This window comes from Xyrauchen texanus, chromosome 31 (assembly GCF_025860055.1).
Source record: "Xyrauchen texanus isolate HMW12.3.18 chromosome 31, RBS_HiC_50CHRs, whole genome shotgun sequence".
In the NCBI taxonomy this organism is placed as follows: Eukaryota; Metazoa; Chordata; class Actinopteri; order Cypriniformes; family Catostomidae; genus Xyrauchen; species Xyrauchen texanus.
In genome coordinates, this window is record NC_068306.1 from 9,499,776 (window position 1) to 9,522,606 (window position 22,831).

The window sequence follows — 22,831 nt, forward strand, 5'->3', positions numbered from 1 at the left end:
CAGTCTATTGCATAATGGTGATAATCTTTAGTCTTATAAATATTGTTAATGTACAGTCTTTAAGTGACATTTCATAATGTCCATCATGTTCAGAAATTAGATATAGAAAATAAAACCACCCGACTCCACCATGCAACCTTCTTTAAAATAAAATAGAATAAAAAAAATAAAAATAAAATAAAATGTATTCCCTTTAATGCACAAATGCTGTCTTGAAACACAACACAATTACTGCACAACATGTAGAATTGCAGACACCTTGATTTGGTGCTCCAAGCATTTTACAATATATTTTTTTTCCCAACAGGTAAGATTTATAGATGTGCTTTTAAAACAACTCAGTATATCCCAGGTCTGACAGCGCTAACATTTTCCACAGTGATTTACAAAAGCTGCTGAATGCTGGACTTTTGTTGTCTTTTTAACGCTACAAAGAGAAAATAAAATTAAAAAAATAATTCCCAGACACATCGTATTCCTGTACCAAAAACGATAAATCCAAACAATAAGAAAAATGAACAGAATAGAACATGTTCAGACACATTATAGTCACATATGTTAGAGAGGAAGACTTGCGTTTATAATAGAGTTTTTCCAATATGGTCAACGCCAAATATTCTAGTTGAATTTGCACATATATATTTGTTTAATATACATTCTTAAGTTGAAGGGTGTCTAAAATATAGTACAAGGAAATTCTGTACAGGATAGCAATGAGGTTATTTTTTTCAGAGGATGTTGGAGAAAGAAAAAAAATACTATTTTTTGAGTCTTTTCCCCCATTTTTTGTATCTCCATAAAAATCAAAGTTTTTTTTTTTTTAAATAACAGGAAAAAAGTAAAACTGAATCATAAATTCGATGCGAATCGCATTTTGTCTTGTTCCGTCTCTGTACAGCTTGAGACTGACGACTCTCTCCTGGAACCAGAGGAATCCCTGTGCTGGCCACTAGAATGCGCCGTGCGCACTGGCGGTAACGCTCCCGATGACATCTGTCGGAAAAGGGCAACCCTCTGTGGAACGTTGGTGCGGATTCCGCTTTGCAGTGCAGAACCCGGTGCCTGGACACCTGCCGTGGATCCCATGGGTGGCGGAATGGACGTGAGCATTTCGCCCGATGTGGGGTGAGCCCGGGCAGCCATTGAGGTCTCGTGAGGGAGTGAAGGCTGTGAGGCAGAGAGATGGCGTATGTCCCGGCTCAGGCTGCCTGACTGGAGCGCATGTGTGCTCTTGTGAACCTCACTCCTTTGAGGGGATGCCCCTGGTGGTTGTTGTGGCTGTTGTTGCTGCTGTTGTTGGGATATGGAAGCAGGCAAGGATTGCTGGGGTATAGGTTGCTGTACAAGGGATAGTTGTGAAGCTGTCGGTGATCCATACTGGAAAGTTCGGCTAGCTATAGGGGTCTGAACCGGGGGACTGCATACGGACGTGGTAAAAGAGCATGGGGACATGATCGCCGAAGGCGGCTGCTGCAAGGGAGTAGGGGGATTCAGGGAAGAGGTGCTGAGGTTCCCATGTGATATGCTTGCCACCGAAAACGTGACGCCTTGGGAGGGCGGCACACGGCCGGAAGGGGTGATAGTTGCAGAGGTGCTATAGCTCAATGGGGCGGCCTGTTGCTGTAATTGGTTCCCAAGAATAGCAGCCGCTGTAGTGAACGGTAGCTGGGCGGGAGAGTTAATGATGGAGTTTCCAGACATCGGCGTGGAATTCATCCCTGTGACCGACTGCTTCCGATCTACCATCATCACCATCTCCCGGTCCTGTCGGATTATCTGCTTCAGCAGCTCGTTCTCTTGTGTGTTGAACACGCCAGCATTCAGATCCTTCTGGAATTTCTGGAGCAGGAGCGAGTTCTTCTTCCCTGTTTGGGTGCAAAACCGTAAGAAAGTCAATCTTTAGCTGGGGTCGAGTCGATAAAATACCAGTTTAGCACTAAAAGTGTAAATAAAACATGTTTAACAATGAGAGAAGGGCAACAAAAATATCACAAATGGTGGAAGGGTTAACTGTCTCTCTTTCCTTTAGGTAGGATTGATTGGTTGAGATGTTGGATTCATCATCTGAGGTGTTTACCTCATTGAATCTCAATTCACATTTTCACTTTGTATATAACAAACACACACTTTTTAAGTGTTCTAAAACATCACAGTCCCCTAACAGGGACTACACACTTAAAGTATGAATTAATATCATGGTATAATATTGTTTTAATGTGACAAAGTTTTATGGCATTAAAATGAGTTATAGTAGGCCACTACAATAAATAATAGAATGTAGAGTGTAACATGTAGGCTACATCAGCAGCCAATAGTTCTCTATGTGTCTTGACATATATTATACTTATGCTTTTGGGCCTGCATAATACATTAGTTGTTTTTGCGGACATGGGCGTAATTGTGTCTCCTCTCAAATTATTATTTATTAAATTTTTAGTGTCTCCTAAACTAAGCTTAACCAAGTCTCTATGTTGATGGCCAACAAAAGATGCATTAATATATCAAGTGAGGATCATTGATCGTGGCAATAGTGGTCCTTTATTAGTGGGTTTCTGTGAGATCAATGCTCTCTTCCATATACTAACGATGACAAAAATCAAATGATTGATCTGCTAACGCTTGTAAAGAGTGCTTGCAGGGGTGATTAGCTATGGGCGATGGTTATTAGGATTTCTTAATTTCAATTTAACTTGACTTCAGTGTGCCAAATTGATTTAGGTATGTTAAATCCTTCTACCTAATTCACTCTTTTGCCTTTATCGTAAATGGGGAATGTATTGATTTTTTTAGAGAACCTCTTCTAGCACAGCCCTTTTGTACAGAATAGCTGAGGAGAACATTGCTGTTACATTAGATGACAGAATAAAGTTCTTGTGAGCTGAAGGCATAAAGCGATATGCTATCAATCTCCCAGCCATAACCTCAAGAATGAATCGGGTAGGATGCATTCTTCTAAGTTTTTACTATTCAAGGTGAAAACAGTTTTAGGACTCAGCTGTTATGAGACATACAATTTTACTATCAAGCTGCCCATAGTGTTAGAAGCAGAATATAAACTATTTTTTATTATTTATTCATAAAGATTTTTTTTTCATAATATTTTGTTTTTGAAGATTTAGTTACATTTTAATGTGTTTAGATTACTTATTATTCTGGGGCTAATTTAAGGGACAAATTCATTAGTCCACTTACAGTTATGCTATTTGTCAAGACAAAAGTGGGGTTGATTATTGTTCAATTTCACGTTTGTTTCGTCATAAAAATATTCTGAAAAAAATCTGATTGCAAAGGTTCAATGAACAACTCCGCGGACGTAAATTAGCAATACTGCCATAATCCGGCTTGTTTACATCTTGTATTCTGTACAGATGTTCATCAACATGCTTTGTCCCTATCAAATAAAAGAAACAAAAAAAAAAAAAAAAATTTAAGTTAATTTAAGATAGAAATTAATATGAAATATTTTTTTCACACAGACAATAAGTCATTAGATTAAGACAATTAATTATTTTCCTCATAATTGTTTTACATTTGAATTGTTCCAAAAAGTTTCCTCACTGTATTGCAACAATAAAATCTCAGATTTTGTTTTTATATACAATAAGTGAAATCACCCTGTCTGGACACATTTTTTAAATTTTAAATAAAATTAGCATTAATTTAATATAATAAAACAAATAATACCATTATTTATACCATCTCTCTCTTCTCTCTCTCTCTCTCTCTCTCTCTCTCTTTCTCTCTGTATATATACTGTATAGAGAGAGAGAGGGAAAGAGAGAGAGAGAGAGAGAGAGAGATTGAGATTGTATGTATATATATATATATACACACACACACACAGAGTACACAGTTTACAGTGTATACATATAAATAAATATATTAGGGCTGTTGGTTATTCCCGCATTCAACTGCTGAACATTACTCCCTCTATATGTAGGTGATGTGTTTTTAAGTTTCAGACTATGCTGTTTATGATGTTATCAAAGTAAGACACTCCATAAGCATCTGTCTGATGCATGTGTTCATAGTCGGGTCCTTTTACAATTTACAATTAGCCCTTTAAATCAATATTTATTCAATAATTTTTATTTAGGGTCCTTTTGCGGCAAATACTCAGTATAAAATACCTTACACCGATCAGCCACAACATTAAAACCACCTGGGCCTGGTGCCAGATGGGCTTGTATGAGTATTTCTGTAACTGCTGATTTCCTGAGATTTTCACACACAGCAGTCCCTAGTTTACTCAGAATGGTGCCAAAAAAATTAAAATAAATAATAACATCCAGTGAGCAGCAGTTCTGTTGATGAAAATGCTTTGTTGATGAGAGAAGTCAACAGAGAATGGCCATTCTGGTTCAAACCGACAAAGTCTACGGTAACTCTGTACAATTGTGGTGAGAAGAATATCACCTAAGAATGCTATTCTGAGATGCGTTTGCACAGTTTTGGTGGCACAAGGGTGACCTACACAATATTAGGCAGGTGGTTTTATTGTTGTGGCTGATATCGTACGATACATAAACAAACGCAATATAGTGTAATTAAAACCAAGCTGTGCAACATTGAGAGCTGCGAAACAATCTCCTCCAGAAAAACCGAGCAACATATCTAAAGTACACACAGTAGGTGGGAAGATCGGTGGCAAACGGCAAGTAGATTCAAAGGAGTTTTACAGAATATCAGGCATTAACAGATGATAAAACTAATGTCTATAATGTCAATGAATCATCATTGTGTAATTAGATAAAATACGATTGTTTATCGTGTTTACAAATACGTAATTAAATAGTAATTGTATTAATAACCTATTATTGGTCCTAAACTAGACTGAATTTTCTTTATGCAAATATGACACCTCTAGTCAGTTTTTTTAGGAGAGTAGCACTACAGAATGTTAAACTCATCATTTCGCAATAAGCGCCAGATAAATTATGGTTTAAATTAAAATAAGTATAATGTGATCTGTTATTCAGAACATAATATTGTAGCTAAGAACAGTATTAAGCATTTAAATACAGTCTACTTATAACTTCATTATAAGTATATTTACTTATTACCATAAATGAATAAGAAAATCAAAAGTGCAGACGTGTTGGGGGTAAGCAATCAATAAACAGAGGACTAGAGGAAAACAATGGAAATTATCCATTGGCTTTTTTGTGTTTGTATATCCTTTTTTATTGTATAAGATGGTGTACATATAATAAGTCTTATACATGTTTAAACATTTGTCAAATAAATCCAATCAAACATATAAATTAGAAAAAACAATAACGCTGAATATGAGTTTCAGCACTATGCGATCTGCTATTAACTGAGGCAGTAAATTAGAGGGACTACAGTATACTGTATGTCACTTGAGAAAGAAAAGGGCTCCAGAGGATGAACAGGAATTTGACAGGAATAATGTGCACATCATCACAGTAAGGACAAGGAGCTCCCATGAGACATTTGGAAGTGGTTACCGGCATCTTGTGTCCTTGCACATCCAATCACACACTGCTCGCTCCATGCACCGACTACATCAGTAGCGGTAAACATGGCCAGATTTCAGTGTGCCAGACCTGAGAATCATTTTGGCGTGGGGAGGGGGGTGAACTCATGACTGATTGTGTCTGATGTTTGGAACCCACACTGAAAGAAATGGCCTTTGCTCATTTATTTTCAAAAGTTAAAGGCCATGATGTGTCTACTGGCAGTCACAGTGAAATGAATCCAGTGGAATATAGAGAAGACTACTGTTTACTTCTAACAAACACGAACTATGTTGTCTAGAGACTTACATGTCTTTTGAAAAGATGTTTGGATGGAACGCAGTTTCTATGAATAAGTAGTTGATCGTAAATATGTTATTCACAGGTTTAAGGACTTTAAACAGCCAGTGGAGAAGGGTTTGTAGATTAAGGTCCTAGATCAACAACAATCATGACCTCTAGGGGTTTGAACAGGTTCTGAAGAGGTTTAAATGTGTTCTGCTGAATATTTTAAGCCCTCAAGTTTCTCAGACATTTGTACACTTTGTGACTTTGTTGTCATGTTGCCATAATTTGCCATAAAAAATACAGAGAATAATACCCATGGTTTAGGAATGGGATGCCTAACAATCTCATATAGGTGTGACAGTCAGGTGACCACATGTACTTTTGGCTAAATAGTGTAATTGCAGAAAATAGTGAGTTTTCGTTTTGAACTCTTCCTTTAGATTTGAACAAAGTTTGAGAAAGCAATCGATTTTTGATGTATAAATAGCCTACCCTTACGTTAAGAGGAAGAATATTATACTTGCAGAATGGGGCAGAGTTTATCAGAACTAACATTCTCAGTGTGTCACAACATTTCATTTTGAGAAAGCCTTCAAAGTAGACATCCTGAACATTTCCTTATAGCTTTGATTTTACAGGAACCCACAGTCCCTTTCAGAACAAAGCCTATCGTGAAGCTTGTACGGAGAAAGAGACATTCGGACTAAATGTGTTTAGACATTCATCAGAACGGAACATTCCATTTGACCTCTAAGATCAACGGCCTCCGCTGAGACACACCAGTCTCACACACTGCATTCTTCCAGAGTTGAATTACTCTATATCTGTGTCATTGACGATGCCTAATAACCTGGAGTCTGCCTCCCATTCTCTAATTAATGAGCGGAACACGGTGAGGCGTGAACATGGCGCACCATTGAGCTCAAGCACCTTGCCAGGTGGCCATCATGACGTTTGGAACATGACTATAAATAGGCTTGGAGAAAGCAGCTTATGTTTTAGCCTCACTCGCTAACAGGAGAAAGCCAGATAAGTAAGCAAGCTATCCACGATAATGATATGATATTTAGTTACAGTGTGTTATATTAATAGGCATGGAAAACCTGGAATATAAAATCATTTTCATTTTTAAAAAAGGCCATGGAAATCAAACAAATATTAGTCAATGGAAATTTCTACCATGAATATATATATATATATATTTTAGTTATACTTAGTTCTAAAATATTTACTTGACAACAATTTCAAATTAGGTTGTATTCGTTAAAGGTGCAATCAGTAACTTTTTCATTTGTCATCTTAGACTTACACTGATACCAAGGGGTGTGGATGCAGCATCATGAAAAAACTGTTGTTTTTAGTAACTGATGCCATTGTAGAAATTCACTATTCACAGTCTGTCATGGTTTATTTAATCCACGAGTGAAAGTGTCCAATAAAAGGGCAGTTATTGAGATTAAGTGAGTAGTATTCAACTGGTCATGTGATCTTAAGCTGGCTGCCCCCCATCGAGAAAATAATAAAAGAAACAGCTTTTATAAGGTTACTCTTATGACTGGAGTGTTCATCTCATAATTTTTTTAATTGAGGAAAAAATGACTGAATGCACCATTAACATTGGTTAACACAATAATAAACAGGAACTAACAATGAAAAAAGTCATTAAAAAGATATATTGGGAAAATACAATTGTTTTTTTTTAGCACTGCTCAGCTCTAGAATATACTGATGACTGAACTGAAAACTCCTTTTTGTAAGTGCAATATCTCAAATATTTGGGCAACATTAATAATAAAGTTGTATACGTTGACACAAGTTAACATGAACTAACAATGAACAATACATTTACAGTATATATTCATTTTGGTTAATGTACATATACATATACTAATACATTGTATTAGTTGTATAAGTAAATACTAGTTAATACACTATGAACTAACAGATAACTAAAGTATTAAATAATGTTAATGTACATAAATGAACTGTAAAGTGTTACAAGAGCAGTTTTTAGGACACTGAATGTTCAAAAATTGTGGTAACATAGACAAATAATGACAAAAAAAATAAAATTAAGTCTTTATGTGTTAACAAATATCAAAATAGCAAGCAGCATTTTTGCTATTATCATTATGGTAATTTTCCTGCATTAAAAACCTTCTGCACAAAATTACTTGCCTTGACTTTAACAAGAACATGCGACCTTGTTTTTACTTACAAATTTGAATCTTCTTTGATTTAACCTTCATTTTGAGGTCCACTGGGTGGACTGAACACATGCTGGCTGCTTTAAGCCTGTGGATCATTTCAAATGTGAGGGGGAAAATCTGGATCATTACGAGGAATTTACCTGCTGCCTACGGGTCGGCCAGGACACTCTTGAAAACGAGATGAGCTCATCTCAAGAGGGGCTCCTGGTCAAATAATTTTTAAATAAAGATAGATACATCAATTGTACAACATGTCATTCTGGTTAATGCATGGCAAGTTTTGATTGCTTTTTCTTTTGTCAAATTCTTTTGCTTAAGACGAGACAAGCATTTGCAGTCCAAAAACAGTACATGGAGCATCAATCAAGTCACGGTTTTTATTTTTCCCTTGTATGAGACAAGACCCCTTGTTTTAGTTGGATATCAAATCACTTCTGACAAAGGAAGTGTTTTGTGAAAGCAACTTGCAGTGGCAATCTAGCACAAGCCCGTTCTCCACATGAAAGGACCAATGCACGTCGTGGCTTTGTTTACACCGGTCATCTTGTGTTATGATTGACGTCCACCAAGTTTGAAGAAAAAGTTCAACCGAAACTAAAAATTATTTCATCATGTACTAACCCTCATGTTGTTCCAAACCTATTTGACTTACACATGGAACACAAAAGCAGATGTTAGGCAGAATATTAGTCACAATCACCATTTACTTCCATTGCATATTCTTCTTTAATACAATGCAAGTGAATGATGAGTGTGGGTGTCATTCTGCCTACCTCCTTTTTTGTTTCATGGTAGAAAGAAAGTCACACAGGTTTGAAACAACATGAGGGTGAATAAATCATGACAGAATTTTTAATTTTGGGTGAACTATCCCTTTAAATGATGATAACGTCAATGCTACAAACAGAGATGGGTGTAGATCCTTTTTTAGAATTATGACAGCATTTAGCATACTGTCATCTGAGGGTTATATTTGATTTGATTGGCCTGATTGCATCAATTCTTATGTATTATTAATTTAATTGTCGTGCATGTCACAGTGGTGTGGGCCTATTGATTTAAAAAAATCCAATCCAACTTGTAGTGAAGGCAAGTCAATAGTATCATGCCGGAATTTAGAAAACAAACACAAAAGAACAGAAACAAAGAAAATTGTTTGAAATAATATTATAACCTATGCTGGATACTTAATAACTTATTAAGATATGGATTCAGGCAAGCAGGTGCTAAATTTGAGAAAACAAGTTAACCCTATGACCATTATGGAACTTAAAAGGGCCATGTCATGCATTTATTATTATTATTATCCTTTGATTTTTTTTTTGTAGCTCAAAAACAGTCATAATGTAGTCTTACATGACCTTTCTCCACCCTGTCTCCGGTCCTCTGTCTGAAACACTCAGTTTCAATGCTACTTCTCCTTTAAGACTTCAAAATACTCACCCACTTTTATGATTGGATAACACTTTTGCAGTAAATGCCACCCATCATAACATGTGTGGAATTTTTTTAATTATAATTTTTTTTGCATGAAATCATTCAAGCGAATCATTGGTAGCTTAGCTATATGTCCCAATTTATGTGAAGCACGCAATCAAACTACTACAGTTGTTCGACTGAAATAACAATTGATGACTGAACAAAGTCAACACACTGTTTCTTCCAAATACTTATGGTACTTTTCCACTGCACGTTACGGTTCGACTCGCCTCAACTCTACTGACTTCACTTTTCTGAGCTTGCATTTCCGCTGCAGTTTAGTGCCACCTCAACGTGGGTGGGATTATAGGATGATCGTCATAATAGTTGCGCCGCCTCTACTGCCATGACATCATCTTAAACACGACACAAACTGACCAAAACAATAACACAACCGCTAGCTGTTAGCTACTAGCTCATTGTGCTGTATAAATCAGTTGTTGCATGGTGATTTTTACACAAGTGTAACAGTTAAATTGGCCTGGTTGTTTTAGAAGAAAGCTTCCAGTAGCTGGTCAACTAAATAAAGTGATGCTTTCAAGCAGAGTATAGAGTTAACGTAACAAAACGTACCATCCTCCATCATGGCTGCGTCCAGGGCACTCTCCCTCCCATTGCTCGACGGTTTAGATAGCATCCATTTGGTCGAACCACTTCCACATTTCCTTGATGGTTCTGTAGTCACTTTTCATTTATTTTTATCTTTTCCCTACACTGTTGGTAGGTCCGGTGTTAGCCGTGTGTGGCCAACAACTGAGACACTTCCCAAGAGACTTTTTCGTTTCGCTCATCTCTAACGAGTGGACCATCTGCACCTTGTTTATTGACCATGGTGTGGTTTTGCGCACAGCCATTTCTTTTTTCACAATTCGAAAGTTGCGTTAACAAATGATACTGTTTTCGCTGTTGCTAACTATAAAACTAGCGGGTTGATGTCGTAATAATGTAAATAAAGTGACGCTGGTAGTGACGATTTTCCCCGACCAATCAGTGATCTGCAGGATTTTGACGTCACATTTAGAATCGGCTCGGCTCACTTGGAACCTTGACCAAGGTGGTACTAAAAAAAGTATCAGGTACCAGGTACTATCCACCGTGGAAAACCCCAAAAAATCAAGCAGAGTTGAGTTGAGTTGAGTTGAGTCGAGTTGTACCGTGCAGTGGAAAAGCCCAATTAGTATTATTACTAGGCATGCAAGATTCTGTGATAAAATATTGCTTTGTAAAGCTGACAACCGTGAAGATTGTCCAGATTAACACAAGCTGCAAATGTGAAGGGTTAATAAATCTATTTCCAGCTGAAAGAAGAGTTAAAAGGGACGGTCGGCCCTAGGCTTCCTCTCTGTCATTTTGCTGCTTCAATACGCATCCTGTGTATGGAAATACAGAATGTTTGCATGGGGGGGTCCCTCTCAATCATCTCGTCATTTAAATATAGGACAATGGCCATCCCCATGCATTCATTTTGGCCAAAATACGAGATGTCCTGACTAATACAAACTTACTAACATATACTGTCCTTCACCATTGTTTTCTTTGCACTCCACGATACGCTTTCTTAAAACAATTAATCTCAAGTTAATATTTCGTGAGCAATTATGCATTTCTTTGGTAAGTAACGGTTTAATCAATGCGGATATGATCATGCTTGAGTCCTGATAATGGTTTATTCTGCTATAAAAATGGCTGACTATATTACTCCTTACATATTTAACAAACACAGACAGATAATAAACATTAGAATAAAATTGAATATGACATTACTGCCATGAATAGTTAATGGTTCTCAAAAGAATCTTTAAAAATATATGTGCCAAACAAACGTATAATTCCACCTTGATGCGTTCAGGAACTTTGTTTAAATATATTTAAGCCACTCTTTCCTAAAGTTGGCATAATTTGGAAGCATATGCATAGGTGCAGTGTTCCACAACCAGGAGCACAACAACGTGTATGGACCTTACTCAATATCTTAAACTTTTCATTGGTTAAAAGCAAACTACTGTAACAATAGTATCATTTTCAGTGTTGGAGTACCTCAGTTGCTTTCTCTCTATCAATTCACCACAATGTTGTGGGGGTGGGGATATTTATTTATTTTTGCAGAGTGGAAGCATTAAATACTCATTTTGGACTGAAGAGGAAGTTTTGAGTTCTGAAACTTAAGATTATCTTTCTTTATATACTGTAGTACAATGGCCACTTATATGTCAAAATATAAAGGAACATTTTATTCCTCATGACATGACCCCTTTAAAAATGCTATTTTTGGTTTCATATTTCTAGCATTTTTTTCATGCACTCAAGTTGTAACATTATGCAAGGCTTCATGCTATATTAGTAACCGTCATAACCGATTCATATGCTTAAAGGAGAAACATTTTACTTCCAGTTTTGAGATCACATCTTAGATTATCTTCTGGTTTAATCATATGAACTGCAAAATCAAAAGATACATAACACAATTTAATTTATTTAATACAAATTTATTAAATCATAGCAACCCCCCTTTTTTAGAGATACCTTTTTATGTAGCCAATTATCTTAAATGGCTAGTTCGCCCAAAAATTATAAAATGTTGAGAATGGTAGCCTCTGTCACCATTGCATTGTGTGTGGGGAAGATGCAATGAATGTGAATGGTTACTGAGGCTAACATTCTGCCTAATAACTCCTTTTGTGTTTCATTGATGAAATAAAGTCATACAGGTTTAAAAAAAAACATGAGGGTGAATCATTTTCATTTTGGGATGAACTATCCCTTTGTAAATATTATAATAATTTAAATATAAATATAATCTTGTCCATCACAAACCATATACTGTAGCAATTGACTTAAAGATTAATTTAAATGTTGGGTGAACAGTTACAGTTCATGCTAAGACCCTATAGTTAACCTTTTAGTTAAATTCAATTTATTATCACAAAAAAGTGACAAGGTCAGAGACCAAACCAACTGAATGATGCAGAACATCAAATAGATGTTCTACGAATGTTCAGAATGTATTAGCTCACATTTGAATTGCACACAATTCAAATTCATGATGAACGGTGGCCTGTATCTCGACAAAGAACCTTGATGTGCCTTAACAGAACTTGAATGAAATCCCTTATTTCCTTTCCATTGTTCCTTTGAAACTGGCTGAAATAAAAATGCTTCCTTTTAATGTTTCTATGAAGAAAGTGTGAGTGATAATGGATTTGTGTGTAGTGGGGATGCTTTATGCTCAGAAATAAAAATGTGCCTCAACCCAATTTACTTTAATCTAACAACTAAGACTATTTTTAAATGCTGTTAACTTAAGAACATTTTGTATATAACATCCTGTAAAGACAGATATTTTAGACGTTAAAGATTTAATTCACCCATAAATATATGTCATTTTCTCACCCTCACATCGTTCAAACTGTATGACTTTCTGTCTTCCGTGGAACAAAAGAAGAAATTTTGAAGAATGTCAAAATACAATGATTGAATGGTGACTGAGGCTAGAATTCTTCTTAACATCTCCTTTTGTGTTCCACGGAAGAAAGTCATATGGGTCTGGAACAAGACAGGTGAGTAAATTACAGACTTTTTAATTTTGGGTGAACTATTCCTATAACATTATCATCAATGGATGTTGATGAGATTCATGCAAATAGTAGATTTGGGAAATACAAATTAAATTAACATTATAATTATTCATGTTTACTACTAAAAATAATAATAATAAAAAAAAAAGGCAAACACATTAAATGAACAAGGACTACACTAACATGTGAAGAACTGGTCCTATTGATCATTGAAAACCGTTGCCCATTTTTGCACAAGCTAAAACCCTCTGTAGGGGGCGTTATGGATGTAAACTAGGGCAAAGGGAGGGAACGGGGTGGTGCTCATAACCAGGTGTGCAAGGTGGGGGAGTGGACCAGAGGCACATGCTGGTGAGGGTTTGCCTTCGTCCACCCTCCACACGCCCATTCGGTGATGACATCAAAACAAAGCTAGCAGGGCAACCAGCCCCGTACAGGACAGCTACATGCACTGTCACTCACCAACAGACCACTTAATAAAGGCTAGCAGTTTAAGTTTAATTGCTATGAATTGTTATGTCTTGTTAATGCATATTAAATCAATCCGAGACATTTGAGCTAAGAAAACAAGAGTAGCATATATACTCAACATGCAACACAATTGCAGATGACTGGGGTGCGATGAGGGACAAGATAAACACAAAACAAACAAACACATACAGTACAGGCATTAAACTAGGAGAAGCGAGGATTGGGATTCAGGTCTTACCGATGCGATCCAAGCGGTCGATAGCCACGGTCTCGAAGGCACGACGCATCATGGGATATTCTTCCAAGACTTCGTTGAAATGGTCGACAGACAGAGAGAAAAGTCGGCAATACGTGTCTGCACGGACACTAGCAGTACGGCGACCTTTTGTCAACAGGCAGATCTCTGTTGTTAATAGACAAAACAGAAACAAATATGTTATGTAAAATGATCATTGTAATTTTGTCAAAGCTACCTGGATTAGCAGGGAAGCAAAAAACTTGAGTATCAGCCAACTAGTTAAACCATCGTGATTAAAATCATTAAGATATATTAAACGAGTTACCACGCACTAAAGCCATTCTACCAGCATGATTGTGTGCTCAGAACCGTTCGGCCAAATGGTGGAAAAGTGGCTTTAGATTTAGAATAAACCTTGAATAAATTGTTTTCTACAGAGTCCTACAGAGTCCTCACTGGCTGTGTAATATTGCACACAATTTGGCTTTATTTGTCTTTGGTGAAAAATAGTCCTCAAGAAAGATCTACGGTCCGTTGGGGTATCTCTTGGAAATGTCTTTCACTTTGAGATATGGACAGGGCCAATTTTATAATAAATTAGTTATTAATATATGACTAAAGATTCTTTGAATACACTGTATTTACTGTAAAAGTAGGAATGCTCTTAAAAATAACAGCTTTCTAGTATTATTTGCAGCTACATACAGATACCCTTGGCAATTTGTCCTGCACAGAAAAACCAAAAAGCCAACATGGTGCATAGCCCGCGGAACAAGCTAGCTACACTTTCCAGCTGAGGGCGGGAACAAGGTGTTGGGAGAATTTTAATGGCAATGTGCCATCTCTCTTGCTTTACCAAGACTCCATGTAGCACAGTATAAAGGTGAGGGCAGGAGAAGTACTTAGAACCTACTGTGCACCCTTTCTAATTGGTTCATAAGCCTTAAATGTCACTGTGAAGCATATTTTCAGAGCCCCAAAATGCTAGTAGTAACTGTAAATACAGGGGGAGAATGATTACAGATAAGAAATATACTGTATGATGAAATGTTCCAAAATTCATGATGCACATTTGTGGCTAGCTGCCATGGGTGGACGAGTGCCTGAGCGAGTTAACGCCCAAGCTAGATGTTTGAAGGTGTTTCTCTCATTCTCATGAAAGACCGTCCAATCAATTCACCCTCCTCCCGGGCCTCCACAAATGGAGCTGACACTTGACCTTAGCACCTTGGAAGTCCATCATTTTGGCACACATCCCAGCTGTGAGCAACAGACTGGCTTGCCTAATTACCTCAAATGGCACACTGCAAGAACTTCACTGTATGTACACTTCAAACTGCTACATCTTGGTGAGCAAAAATGCAGAATCAAGGTTTTGGATTTATCGAGCTGGAACAATTACCTGCTAATTTCACCTAGTGGTCTATTTTAATTTCATTGGTGATGTATAGCTATTTAAGATTGTCGTACCTTAAACTAACCTTATCCCGCTGGCTCTTTTTGCTCTTTTTTCTAAAGTGTCCTGTAACTGTTTTACTGTGTTAAGAAACTGTTTTACTGTGTTAAGAAACCATTCCAAAAAGATTTCGTTTTTCAATCAGTGAGATATGTGACATGGATTTTGAAATAATCAGTTAAAGGGATAGGTCACCCAAACATTTTAATGATCTCATCATTTAGTTTCATTTTTACATCTGAAAGACACATGTGATGCCTGTTCAGTTTCACTTTCAATTCTGAAAGTGAAAGATAAAGTGGAGTTTTAGAGTAAAAAGGACTTAAATATTAGACTTAAATATTGTTCTGTTTCTCACCCACATGTATTATATTGATTCTGAAGACATGGATTTAAACACTGGGGTCATATGGATTACTTTTATGTTTCATTTATGCAATTTTTGGAGCTACAAAGGTCTGATCACCATTATATTGTCTGGACCTACAGAGCTGAGACATGTTTCTAAAAATCTTTGTGTTCTGCAGAAGAAAAAGTCATACACATCTGGGATGGCATAAGTGTGAGTAAATGATAAAAACACTTTCATTTTTGGGTGAACTATCCCTTTAACCAGTCCAGAAGAAAGGGCTGGGTATTATGTTGTATTATGGAGTGGTGGTGGTGTAGTGGTCTAAACCACATAACTGGTAAACGGGTAATCAGAAGGTCACTGGTTCGATCCGCACAGCCACCACCATTGGGTCCTTGAGCAAGTCACTTAACTCCAGGTTGCTCTGGGTGGATTGTCCCTTTAATAAGTGCCCTGTAAGTCGCTTTGGATAAAAGCGTCTGCCAAATGCATAAATGTAAATGTATTATCCACACAGCAAATCAGGTGTGAAGCTACAACCTACCCATGGTTTTATGACTTTCTGTTGTGTTACTGGATTTGTTATTTTATTTCCAGATTTGCTGCTGTGTTTTATGATTTGTTGTTGTGTCTGAATTGTTAGATTGTTTTTGGATTTTCTGTTTCTGTTTCTCAGATTTTGTGGTTTTGCTTTGCACTTCACAGCTACCACATGCTTTTGGTTTAATGGCAGTTGAGATGGCATAAACTCCACAAGTTTGTGCAGAACCTAATGATCCATGTAATCCCAACTGGCAAAATCTTTAAATACCAGATTTTCAACGTGGTCTCAGAATTTTGGACGACACTGTATATATATCAGCATTATATCTCCCATTGGTCACCCTAGATTTCGGAATCTGCATTAACCATTGAAAAACCCATTTCGCATACCACTATCCTAGATACAGATACAGATACAGAGTTAACGTGACATTTTAAGAAGTGTGTAAATTCTGTATTCCTGCATGTTTTTGTTTGATCTGTGTGCATTTTAGGACCAAGACCAGTGTGTGTGTTGGGTTGATATCCCAATGCAGTGAAGAGGAATTGATTTTCTGACACTGCCAGCAGGGTCGACACACATACACCCCCACGCACACGCACACGCATTCACACAACAGCAGCACTCCTGCTGTGGGCCAAAATACCAGTAGCAGATGGTTTTCCACTGAAGCAGGTGGCTGGCATCGCAGTGTACCATGGTAGAACAGGCACAACCTTCATGAATCGTGAGAAAGAAATATGATTTAATTTCAGTTTTCATACCCACACTCATGACATCAAGGTCATTAGTGGCATAATCCTGAATTATAAAACACTGGATGTCTGTAATCTACTCTAACAGTAAATACAGAAAGTCAAATGATCCGTTGTGACTCTGATGTTTAGAAGTTTTGTTTTGTCTGTGCGTGATGAGGACAACGCGATTAACAAAAATCTATTTGTTTGTTGTTTGTAATAATAATAGTAATGTAATAAAAAAACATCTGAATATTTGCTGAGAAAAACTTTCAAATGAACATAATTCAGAGACATTACATAGTTGTGTCAAATTATGAAATCATTGAATAGACATTCCAAATAGTGGAATGACAGTCCACAACATCTTGCAATCACATTTTACAATTTGTTTGAAGTAGACTTAGGGGGCTGTTCACACAGAATGCAGTCTCACATTCCATTTAGCTATTTTTTAATTCTTGGTCTAAGTAAACATGCATTAAATTAATGTCCTTATCCATTGTGTGGTGTCTCACTGTTTTTTCAGCATCTCACTCCATGAGTGTCATGTCACCATGTCAAGTTAAAAACAGTTTAACTATGTAAACTTGAGACACATACATTCAGTTCTATTCAGTTGTGCTACCTCTAGCTGTTTTTGAATGTAAAAATATGTCCTATGTAAATGATAGGAATGTCCTATATTATTGATGCATCGATTATTGATCTGCATGTTATTTTCTCAATATGTTTTTGAGGCATTTAAATGAGAAGCCTAATTGTGTGCTTTCAGATTAACAGTCAGTTGGCCTTCCGTTTAATGTAGTCTGGCATAATAGATTTTGGAGACCACAAGGGGGTGAAATAACATTTACTGTACTTAATGCTTAAGTTATCATCACCTTTGTCACCCCTACATTTGTGCAGCTGGTGTTTCACATGGTGTTTAGTTGTGGGTAATGTTATGGTGGATAACCAAATTGAATATTTTTTTAAATTTTTTATTTGTTTTTCAGGAAAGGCAAAAGAAATTTGGAGTCACTTTGGAATCTAAGTTGATGGACCTGGAAAGCAGAATTGCCAAACTCCGGAAACCCAACCAATCTAATATCCCATGTGAAAAGATATTGTGGCGAATGGCAGGGATGTGCAGCAAAAGGCAATAAACAGGTACAATGTACAATTGTTGAAGCTTTGAACCCTTGGAAAGAAAAAATAAATTGATTCGCCACAGGCCAATAAGCTAACAAATTGTGTAGCTAAGTTTATAGTCAGAGATGTGCAGCCTCTTAAACTGATGGAGAGTCCCTTTTTCCAAAACAGGTTAGAGGAACTGAAACTGGAGTTTAAATTACCCTGCAGCTTACACTTTACTAACGCTGTGTTGAGCAGTATATAACAATGAATACTGTGTCATGTACTTCTCAACACAACGTTAGTAAAGTGTGAGCAGCAGGGTAACTTAAAATCCAGTTTCAGTTCCACTAACATGTTTTAGAGCCTTCGCCTTTGCAGTAGATTTAAGGGTTCGGTGTAGCAAAAATTAGCTCTATTAATATCTGAAACAAATGCCTGAAAACATTCTGATTATCAGTGCATGAAAAAGAGATCGATCAAAAGCCTAGTGAACGGCTACTTATTCTGTGCTGCCTGCTCTTGGTAAGTGTGGTTTGGCAAGGCACGTTGCCTGCAGTAGCAGCAGGTGTAGATCTGACTCTACAGTTGGACAGGTATTCTTTGTTACTGTCTTATTTTACAGCTCTAGAATTCATTATCTGAGCAGATCTTATAGCATCTGCATTTAGCTCTCAATAAGAGTTATACATCACCTTTGAAAGCAATAACTTTCCTCATGTAAAATTCAGCAGGATTGTAAATTATTGTTTACAACTTAGTGCCCACTGTACTGAGTCAGAGAGACTTGTAAATTATGAGTCCAATTTGCAGAGTTCCAACTGACTGTCTCCCCTTAGAAAGCGTGCCATTTTTCCATTGAAAATATTAACAATATTACACTGTGTCTCCTTCACCCAGGTGCACACACATTCACACACCAATGACAGCAGAGCTGCCAAGCAAGGTGCTAGCCTGCCATTGGGAGCAACTTGGAGTTCAGTGCCCAAGGACACTTCGGCATGTGGAGTCATGTGGGCCAGGAATTAAACCACCAACCCTGCGATTAGTGGCTGACCCGCTCTACCAACTGAGCCACAGCCACCCTGTTTAAAATATATGTTGGGGTTTCATATAAATACAAATTTCAATAATGGTTAAATAATTAGATAAGGTAAAGTGCTTTTTTAATGGATAGAGTACTAAATATTGACTGGAAGTGAATTGCACAATCAGTTACAAAAAAAATAAATTTTTAAATGTTCATATCTGCAATGTACTGACATGCAACCTCTGCATGCCCAGTGGAGCCCTGCTTCAGTCCTCTGATTGCTCATATTGGTTCAACCTACCAATCACCTCACAGTATGGTAGAACAGTAATCAACAATCCACATTTACTGTCAATGTAGCATGGAAATCATGGAACCAACAAAAATATAATTTTTCTTTGGAATATTTTCTATTAGATTTTATGGTGGTAAAATAATGTAAAATCAGTTTGAAAACTGTTCAAATTATTGAACAAACATTAAAACATTAAAGTAACATACTAAAAATAAATCTGCCCTGCAAAACCAAAATGCAGTAACTACATAATTGTTGTCAAAATTATCTGTCATGTGACAGACAGGTTTGACTCATCTATACTCAAATTTAGAGAAAACAGACGAAGACTTTTGACATTTGGTGACTCAGTTTCAGTGCTGGCGTAGTCACTTCGCTTTGGCTTTGTAGTGCATTCTAAAAAAAGTTCTTTTTTTCTTAGGAAAGTTATTTACAGATTGCTTCATATAAAAGTATATGTATAACAGTGTGTACTTTTCAACTTACCTCCAAAGTAGGATCCATCAGTGAGTTTGAGCTCTTTGTTGAATTTGGTAATGACGCTAGCCACTCCATGCTGAATGAAGTACATCTTTTTACCCACGGTGCCCTCGCGAATGATGTAATCATTGGGCTGGAACACCTCGAACTTTAGTTTACTCAGCATTCCCGTCACAAAGTTAGGATCTGCATTTGCAAACAGGGGCATAGTGGCCACCAACTTACGACAGTTGAAGTTGACGATTTCCTGTGGGACAAAACATTCAGCAAATATTAATAGTAATATCAACAATTTGTTTTACAGTTAAAGAAAGTATTGCTTTTAAGATTTTGTTTTATAAATAATTTTTTATATATATATTTTTCTTTCTAATATTAATAGCTGTGTAAGTTGCACTACTACTAGCTAACCACTAAACTGCTAGCGTAATTAAAAAAAATACAAATAAAAGAGCTATACATCTTTATAAACGTGAGATTTTGAAGCCTTTGCTGCATTTCATGTAGACATTTTTTACCTTTGTGAGGGCAATTTATTTTTAGCCATTTTAAACAAACTGTGTCTCATCCATTTATGTCAAATAATTTAAGAATTTACTTTAATAAAATACTTTAATGCTTTAATTTAATTATTCATTTATACAAATTTTCAAGATTGAGAATTTATTGCCTTTTACCTTTAAAATAATAATAAAAAAATGTACCCCAAATGTTTTATTAAGGGAGCATTCGGTGGCATTTTTGCCCATAACCCTTGTCAATATCAGACCCTGCTTTGTAGCGATATAAACAGTCATATTATTTATTAATTTAATTGGGGGTGGCTGTGGCTCAGATGGTAGAGCGGGGTGGCTACCAATCGCAGGGTTGATGGTTTGAATCCCGGCCCACACGGCTCCACATGCTGAAGTGTCCTTGGGCAAGACACTGAACCCCGAGTTGCTCCCAATGGCAGGCTAGCGCCTTGCATGGCAGCTCTGCCACCATTGGTGTGTGGATGGGTGATTGGGACACAGTGTAAAGTGCTTTGGTTACCTCTAATAAAAAAGTGCTATATAAGTGCAGACCATTTAATGCTGCTCTAAAACAGTACATTCTAGTACTTTTTACAATGTTAATTATGAAGTTTTCCAGTTTTATTGATGGTATTTAGCTAAAATTAATATATTTAAATGTTATTTACCAATTGAATTTGGCTTTAATGTAGCTACTTTAGCTACTTTTTGTTTTTGTTGCTTTACTGTAGCTTAACTACTTTAACTTATGAGCTATGGGCAAGCAACAGTTTCAAAGTAGCTTTCTGAATACCGTTTCTCTCCACACTGCATTGCAGTGAGTTTATTTAATGGTAACCTAACATTAGCATCACGTTTACTTCATCCATTAGCTAAAAGGCTGATGCCTGAGGCACAGACTTTCTTGTCTCTATGTTACCAAGGTGCAGAATTTGTTTGTTTTGAATTGCATTGGCGTGAAGACGACAGTTGCACTGTGCTTTAAATCGCGGCATAGTTGGCAAAGCTGCAGCAATGTTCTGACCGCAATCACACAGGAGGAATAATGAGTTTGATAGCTGCGTCCAGCCCTTTACCTTCCACAAGGGAGACAAGCTGGAGATTTTATCTATTTAAAGCTGGTTTGTCACAAGGCAGTCCATGTAAAAATAGCAGTCCTGACCAACTGAGGGAAAGAGAGAGATGTGAGTGGGAGGGAGGTGCTGCCAGGGGTGTTAAAGGTGTTTTGGGTATGAAGCAGTTAGAGCTATCTCACTTTGCTGTGTCATACCAGGCACACATTCTGTCTGCACAATCATGGTGGTAATGGCAGAGTGTGGGATGCTGGGTAAAATTCATAATATTCAAGTGTCTATGTGGAGCGTTCTATAAGTGCTTTGAATTGACTACATGTTTGGATGATTTTTTGTATAAACTAGCTCGCACTAATTGGATTAATAAGCATGTATAATGGCTGATACAGACTATATTGATAGTAAGCGCACAAACCAATATACCTTGTTTCATGCCCTGCAGTAGAACTTTGGTAAAACTTTGCAATAAGGTTCTATTAAACAAAATTAGTTCACACTGCATTAACTAATGTTGATGTTTACAACTTTAAATGGAAAAATATATTATTAAATATAGAAATTAACATTAACCAACATTAATAAATTAAGTAACAATATTGTTTATTGTTCGTTCCTGTTAAATATTGTGTCAATTAGATTTAATGAACAAAACATTATTGTAAATTGTACCAATCATTTATATAATAATTGAAAATAATGATATAATGAAGTTGTTATCATGAAAAGTGTATATGATAAAGTAAAAAAAATACTGTTTTGTTTTTTCCAACAAGTAAAGTTTTTTTTTAATTTAACATACCCCAGTGATATTGTACTTTATAAATCAATCTAATGTAAACTACCAATAGTCTTGCACAATGTTAACAATACAGATGAGTAGATCATCTATCAGGTGAGGGTTGGTGGTGGTCAGACCTGGGGTCAGAGTTATAAAGCGAAGACCTAAGATAAATTGTTTTCTTTCATATCCAAATGAAAAGGATTATGCGTCCAGGCAAGGAGATAATCCTGGCTGAGCACTTTTAGTCTGAGATGCTTAGGTACAAATGGACCCAGGACCGTATTAGCTGCGACCCCAGGTCAGTGCTACTATGCCATTTTTGCGTCTTACCTCTTTGAGCGGGTCGTTTAGCTCATTAAGGATGCTGTCCTCATCAAAGATTTTTCCCTGGTAGCGATGCTCGTAGTAATCGTGGATTTTCTGCCGCATGTCAGCTGGCAGCTTGTGGAAGGACATGTACTGTTCAACTTGCTTGTACTGTGAAAGAGAGAGAGAGAGAGAAAGAGAGAGAGAGATAGAGAGTCAGAATGAGTGCAGAAATGAGTGCTTATATATATATATATATATATCTTTCATTTTTTTTGTTTTTTAAGGAATTTGACTTTTTGACAAAAAATTACTAGTTAAAAATTCCCTGATATCTCCATGTATTCAAATGACTGTGGAAACCCTGGAGGTTTCTTAAATCTCAGTTGAATCTCAGACACCAAT

The 22,831-nt window shown here is 36.8% G+C and overlaps 1 protein-coding gene across 1 annotated transcript in view; it reads right to left on the reverse strand.

Moving 5' to 3' along the window:
- Nucleotides 1-582: 582 nt before the first annotated feature.
- Nucleotides 583-22,831, reverse strand: part of LOC127624806 (potassium/sodium hyperpolarization-activated cyclic nucleotide-gated channel 1-like) — a 110,248-nt gene continuing 87,999 nt past the window's right edge. Inside the window, exons 5-9 of the mRNA XM_052099737.1 lie at nt 22,451-22,597; nt 19,758-19,998; nt 13,742-13,906; nt 1,744-1,865; nt 583-1,614 (exon numbers count right to left, since the gene is read on the reverse strand). Coding sequence (XP_051955697.1) covers nt 850-1,614; nt 1,744-1,865; nt 13,742-13,906; nt 19,758-19,998; nt 22,451-22,597 — 1,440 coding nt within the window. The 3' untranslated portion in view covers nt 583-849. The remainder of the gene's footprint in view (nt 1,615-1,743; nt 1,866-13,741; nt 13,907-19,757; nt 19,999-22,450; nt 22,598-22,831) is intronic.